Raw genomic sequence first — 6,516 nt, forward strand, 5'->3', positions numbered from 1 at the left:
GCAGGTTCTCCGTTGGTCGTTGCCCCCAGTTCTGACTCCTTTTCCTGGGCGAACGGTTACCGAAGATCCCTACCCAGATAGGGCTAGGTGGAAGCGGAGTGCGCTTCTAGAAAACTTTGGTTTGGGCCGTCTGTGCGAGATCTGAAGTTGGGAGGGTCGAGGAGGAGGTGGGGGTAGCGGAAGGATTTACCTGCCTTGGAAACTACACGTGAACACCCCGCGCCCTCAGTTCTACAATAGTGTCTTCCCTGTGCTGCCAGTGCAGACGTGGGACCGAGGACCGCAGGGCCCCATGTGGGGGTGGGAACCCGGTCCAGACCGCTTTCGCGGGGGTGGGGGAGCCCGAGTCGAGTCGCCCCCCCATCCCCGGCATCTCCCGCCAGAACCGTCCGGGCTCGCCATGTGGTGTGCCGAGCCCGCCGACGGTAGGGCCCTGAGCACCTGGCCAGGTGGGAGGGTGGGGCCCAGGCGCTGAGCTGGGTGTTTATCGGCCTTCCCCAAAGACTGGATAGGTTAGGGGAGGGCTGGCCTGGCAGTTCCGGGAGTAGAATGGAGGTCTCGGGGCAGCGCCTCTGGCAACTTGCTCTGAAGTTGGTTAGAGGGGCCTTTGGTGTTGGGCGAGGCATGACTCAGCCCCCTGGAGTGTAGGGCTGCTGTAGATGGAAAGCGGAGGGTAGAAATGGGTGGAGGGAGGGCAGCCTCGCGGCTTTGGGCTGCTCTTCTCAGGGTAGGTTGCTGTTTCTCTGGCTGGAGCTCACTGTCTTAAGCCTGGGAAACTACCCTGGCCCACCTGAGTCCCGTGCAGGACATCAGGCCCACTTGGCCATTCAGAAAAATCCAAAACTCTTCCACGCCTCTCGGGAGTGGTGTGTGCTAAGCTCACAAGCCTTGAGTTCTTCCCTGGAGCTCTCGCTTGGACCAAGCAAGAAGCGTAGGGAGCAGGGCTGTGCCCGAACCCAGGGCCTCCCGAGGGGCCGTACAAGCAGCATTGCGCCTGTGCGTGTATGCGTGGCGTGTGAACACTTCTGTACTTTACCCTCCTGTACCCTTTGGTTCAACTGGCGTCTTGGCCCCAATGCGGAGGCCCTGGTGGGCAGGGCAAGAACTGAACTCAGGTCTCTACCGCTTCTCCCTCCTGGGGTGAGACAAAGTCCAGAGGCCGCAGCCATCAGGAGGAGGTGTTGGCGGCAGTGTGGGTTTCAGTGAACCCCTTCTGGGTCAGCAAGAGGGCAAAGGGGTAGGGACGCAGGAGCACCCACAGTGATCGTGGCAGGAAGACCCTGAGGATTCTGGTGACTTGTGAAGTGCAGGCGGTGCCCGGCCCTGCGGATGCCATCTGTTATTCACCCCAGCCCCCAGGACCGGAGGGGAGGCAGAGTCGCTTCAGTTGAGGCCTGGAACTCTTAGATAAAGTCAGAGTTGGGGGAGAGGTCAGGCCTCACACTTTCCTGTCTTTTGACTTAGTTGGCAGAAGGGAGCACTTGAGGCTTTTACTTCCCAGACACCTCGCCCTTGAACCCTAAAGAACAAAGCCGCGTCTCCTCACCATCCCCTGGCCTTGTCTCAAACCTGAGAGGCCCAGCCCCTGAAGGGTGAAGGTTAGGGAGTAGGAGTAGGCTTCCACAGCCCCGCAGGCAGGCCAAATCCTCACCACAGTGAAGGCACCTTGTGGACTTGCCTCCCTTGGGCTCTGCTGCTGAGGAGCACGGGTGATTCTAGGAGGCATGGGAGGACCCAGCGCCTGTGAGCGCAGCCTGAAGGGCCACGTGGTAACAGGACCTGCCTGGAAGATGGTGTGACTCCATCTTAACCTTCTCTCCTTCTCCCTTTTCCTGCCCAACTTGCCGAGGGATCTCCAAGCATTTAACAGTTAAACTCGACTCAGGGATTTCCCCCCGAGTTCCTTCCTCCTCCTCTCTTTCCTGTTTCACAATCCCAGAAAAGCTCCTGAGGGCCCAGGGCCCTCTCCTTCCTCACTTTCCTCCCTTTCTCCTCCCCCTTAGGGTTGCCACACTTCTCAGCCCCAACTGTCTTCACTGCCTGCTGCCCTGGATTTTCCGGTTCCTGGGTCATGGCCCAGCCCTGGGTGTGGTGGTCAGAACCCGCTGGCAGCCAGCATGTGTTCAGCATTCCCTCCCCTTGACCCAGGACTCCTTGCTTGTGGTCTGAGGCTGGGGGAGCAGTGTTTGGTGACCCTCACCCCTCAGGTGCACACTTCAGGTCCCTCCCTGGGCCTCAGGACATCAGGTTGGGGTGTCATTCAGATGCAGAGGGGGACCTTAGCCCAGATGGGACAGGCCTGAGGAAAAGGACCCTGCCTGGATCCCTGCAAGGCCCAAGAGGTCACAGAGCCTCCTATCCAGAGGGCTGGCAGAGGGGCCGCAGGGGGGTCCCCAGCATCTGGGCTGCATCCTGATCCGCTTAACACTGACTCCCTGGTTCTGAGTCACAGGCTGGATATGAAGCCACCAACAAGTGGGAGACAGATGTCTCTACTGGGGTCCCAGGCTTCCCTGACACCATGTTGTCCTTCCTAGGAAGAACCACGCTTTGCTTCCAAAACATGAGAAAAGGCATTTCCTTTAAGCTTGAGTGGCAGTACCCCTGCAGAGGGGATCGCTCTCCCTACACTCCTTTCTAGTGCTGGGGATTATCCTAAGGGCCTTATGAACCCTGTGAGCTGTGAACCCCCAGCCCTCTTCCTCTTTTTGGGTGGGTGGAATTTTATTTATTATTTTTTTGAGACAGGGTCTCACTATGTAATTCAGACTGCCCTGGAACTCACTGTGTAGCCCAGGCTGGTCTTGAACCCACAGTGATCCTCCTGCCTCAGCCTCCCGAGTGCTGGGATCACAGGTGTGCATACGCCACCATGCCTTGCTGGAATTTTATTAAAAGAAAAGAGGACCAGGCTAGGTTTCACATGCCTTATAATCTCACCACTGGAGGATCTTTCTGATTGCAAATTGGAGCCCAGTTTGGACAACTTAGTGAGACCCTGTCTCAAAAAGCTAGGTGTAGTGGCACATGCCTATAATTACAGCACTTGAGGCCGAGGCAGGAGGATCATTGTGTGAGTTTGAGGCCAGCCTGAGCTCCATAGTGAGTTCAAGGCCAGCATGAACTACATAGTGAGATCGTGTCTCAAACCAAAAATTAAGAAAGGTACCAAGAGCTGGGATTTAGCTCAGTGGGAATGTCCTGGATTTAAAACAGAAGGGGAAGAAAAAAAAAGAAAGGGCTGGGGATTTAGCTCAGCGGTTCAGTGGCCTGCCTTGCAAGCGCAAGGACCCAAGTTCAATCCCCGGTACCCCCTCCAAAAAAAACCCAAAAAAACAAACGAAGGAATGTCGAGCCACTCTCACCCCTCCCCCAGGTCTGGGTGGGAAGTTGGGAAGGACCCTTCTCTAATTACCTATCTGGCCTTGCCCTATTCTCAGCCCCTTATCTCCAGGCCCATCCTTTCTGGAACCTGAAGTCAGCAAGGCCGGTGTATCTGGTGTGTGTCTCAATCTGTTTTTAATTCCATCATTCTTTATTTCTCCCTGGCCCACCATTCAGGCTCAGCTACCTGTCCAAGTTCACTGTCCTGGGAAGCTGGGCAGCGAGGTGCTTTGCAGTCTGCCTTTCTGGAGAGAACCTGTCTCACTTCTGACCCTTCCTCCACCTCACTCCCTTCCTGAGCCTCAGTTTCTTTTATCTCACATTTACTCTGAATTTGTTAATGCCTTGGCCCAGGTGTGGGCATGGAGAGTGCCAAGATCAAAGTTCCTAGCTGCACTCCCAGGCCTTAGGCCCTTCAGCTCCCAGGCCTGCTGGGTTCAGCCAGAGCAGATCCAGGCCAGGGGAAGGGCTATTATTGTCCAATCCCTATCTCCTGGGATCTCTTGAGCCCTGGAGGCCCTCATTTTGTTTTTGCTCGCCCCTCTGAGAGGAACACTGGGAGCTAGCTGGTGACAGGCACCAGGTGTCCTGTCCAGCCTCCACCCCCTCCCCCAAGGCCTGGCCCTGTGAGTGCACATCCCCCCGCCCAGTCGTCCGCCCTAGCTGTGGTTTCCAGCGCTTCTGGGGACCCAGGTGCCAGACTCCAGGCTTGGGGGGGGTGGGGTGTTAGTGTCCCTTCCTCCCCAATCCGGATAGAGGGCTTGGGGGGAGGGGCAGCCACATTCCTGGTTGCTGAGTGGCCCTGGGGGTGGGGTGGGGTTGCCATGGCAACGAGGATCTTGTTGGGGGGGGAACCGCGTGCCTTTCCACCCCCTGCTCTCACACCCCAGCAGGCTCCTGGTGGTAGGGAGGGCCCAGTTTGTGCTGGGTCTTCCTGGGGGGAGGGGCTGGACCTCTGTCCCTGGAGGCCACGGGGCACCGGGGAGGTGCCCAGAAGTCTGGAGACTCCTGAGTCTGGGAAGAGATGCCCCTGGAATTCGTGCCGGGGCCTCACCCCGCTCTTGGGTGTGTCTCTGCTCATTCCCATCCACTCAGCCTCTCTGTCTCCCCAGGCCCCCAGTTGGGTCCTCTGTCCCTGTCCCTTTCCTTGTAATCGCTGCCCTGGCCTGTTTGTCTCCTGTCTGTGTCTGGGGCCCCAGTCAACATGGCCACCTGGCCTCGGCTGGAAGCCCGGCTACTGGGGCTGCTACAAGTGTTGCTGGGAGTTGTAGTCCCGCCCTACCCCCAGCACAGCCTGGCCTAGCTTCCAGGCCCTGACCTGGGAGGGGCTGGCCAGGCCACTGCCTCTCCATTTCCCTGCCCTCAGACCTCTGCGCCTCCCACCATTTCCACTGCAGCCCTTGTCTTGGGCCAGACCTCTGGGCTAGGGATCAAGTCAGAAGACCTAGTCTGAGACCTGGGCCTTGCCAACTTGCCCTTTGGGACAGATCACTTCTTTTCTGGTCTCAGTTTCCTCATCTGTAAAACAAGAGTATTTGACTACTTTGGCAGTTTTCAGAGTTTTCCTCGGAAGCTTTGGGGGCTGTCAGAGCTGGTGCTGACCAGGCAGCCCTTTGGCCTCACCCCCGACCTTCAGCCAGAACAGCCTGCTCTGTTTCTGGGCATGTTGACTGTGAGCTCACTGTGTGCCGGGGACAAGGGCAGGCTGGTCTCTGAGCTTGGGGTGGGCAGGAACCAGGTAGTCCACACACATATCCACTGAGTACTGAGTCAGCATCAAGCTGGAACTGTGAGGGAGTGGTTTCCCTGGAAACTTCCTAGAGGAAGTGCTGGTGGAGCAGGGGCCCTGAGGCTGCAGGAAGTCCGGCATTGACAAAGGGAAAGGACTGGGAGGGCAGCACCTGGCCAGCATGGTGATCGTGGTCTAAGGGCAGAGACCGTCCTGTTAACAGGCAGAGGTTTAGTAAGCTGTCTGGTTAACAGCTGAAGGTGGCAGAGGAGATTCAGACCCGGCTGTTGTGGGGGAGAGATGGGACAGGTGGGCCCTGGTGATGAGGTGTTGAAAGGGAGTGAAATACACAGGTCAGCATTTGGACATTTTAGTGGGGCAGGCGAGAAAACCAAGAGCGGAGCTGGAGCCGTGGTTTTACTCCAGGCAGTGCTGAGTCGGGAGGATTGTGAGTTGGGGGTCAGCCTGGCATTATAGCAAGCCCCCATCTCAAAAAAACTAAAGGGGCACGTTCCCCGGACATCCTGGGGAAGATACTTGGCTGTCTGTGAAAGCAAGGGACTCTGGGTTTTGTGTTGACTTAATTTGAACAAAGTTCGCTGCTGAGAATGGTTTGTGAGCTGGTCTGGTGGTCTCTGGGGGCCGCTCCTCTGAGGTCCGTGCTGTCATCTCTGTTGCCCTGGGACCTGCGGCTAACATTCACTTTCCTTGTCTTACCCCAGATTGATGAGATGCCCGAGGCCACCGTGAAATCCACAGCCAACAAGTACCAAGTCTTTTTCTTCGGGACCCACGAGACGTGAGTGCGGGGCAGTGAGGTGTGGCTGGGAGGGTCCCGTCCTGGGAGGACCGCTCAGGGAGTGAGGTGGTGACGGCGGCCCCTCTGTATCGGGCTGTGCCGCCCACGGGCAGCAACGCGCTCGAGAGCACAGTCTCCCATCTCTCCCCAGGGCATTCCTGGGCCCCAAAGACCTCTTCCCTTATGAGGAGTCCAAGGAGAAGTTTGGCAAGCCTAACAAGAGGAAAGGGTTCAGCGAGGGGCTGTGGGAGATCGAGAACAACCCTACTGTCAAGGCCTCCGGCTACCAGGTGAGCTGCCGTCCATCCCAGAGGTCCCTGGACAGCAGATGTGGCCACGGGCTCTGGGAGCCCCGGCCCCAGGTGATGCTTAGTCCTTGGGACATCAGGGTTCTGGGGTGTGGGGCGGGGCTTCCTGCGAGAGGGGCTGGGGTTTCTGTGTTGCGTAGCTGTGGTCAGGAGCCATTGTTAGATGGCAGTGGTAAGTAGGGACAGGCCTCAGGCCCACCGGAAGTGCAGGACATGGCCTTCCTCTTCCCATGAAGGCTTCCAGGAAGAGGGGCTCATGAGCCGGGCAGGATGAGGCGGGAGGGTGGGGGGCGGGG

The 6,516-nt window shown here is 57.9% G+C and overlaps 1 protein-coding gene across 3 annotated transcripts in view; it reads left to right on the forward strand.

Annotated features, from left to right (window-relative positions):
- Nucleotides 1–3,985: 3,985 nt before the first annotated feature.
- The window catches only part of Hdgf (heparin binding growth factor), a 5,096-nt gene continuing 2,565 nt past the window's right edge, over nt 3,986–6,516 (forward strand). The window contains exons 1-3 of one of the 3 annotated variants that reach the window (XM_019210617.2): nt 3,986–4,010; nt 5,836–5,912; nt 6,064–6,202. In XM_019210617.2, coding sequence (XP_019066162.1) covers nt 5,845–5,912; nt 6,064–6,202 — 207 coding nt within the window. In that variant the 5' untranslated portion in view covers nt 3,986–4,010; nt 5,836–5,844. Of the gene's footprint in view, nt 4,011–4,788; nt 5,057–5,195; nt 5,423–5,835; nt 5,913–6,063; nt 6,203–6,516 lie in introns of those variants that run through there. The other 2 variants (XM_019210616.2, XM_019210615.2) reach the window with 2 other exon arrangements.

The sequence above is a fragment of the Fukomys damarensis genome, unplaced genomic scaffold (genome assembly GCF_012274545.1).
Source record: "Fukomys damarensis isolate Sample0158 unplaced genomic scaffold, DMR_v1.0_HiC HiC_scaffold_33, whole genome shotgun sequence".
Classification (NCBI taxonomy): domain Eukaryota; kingdom Metazoa; phylum Chordata; class Mammalia; order Rodentia; family Bathyergidae; genus Fukomys; species Fukomys damarensis.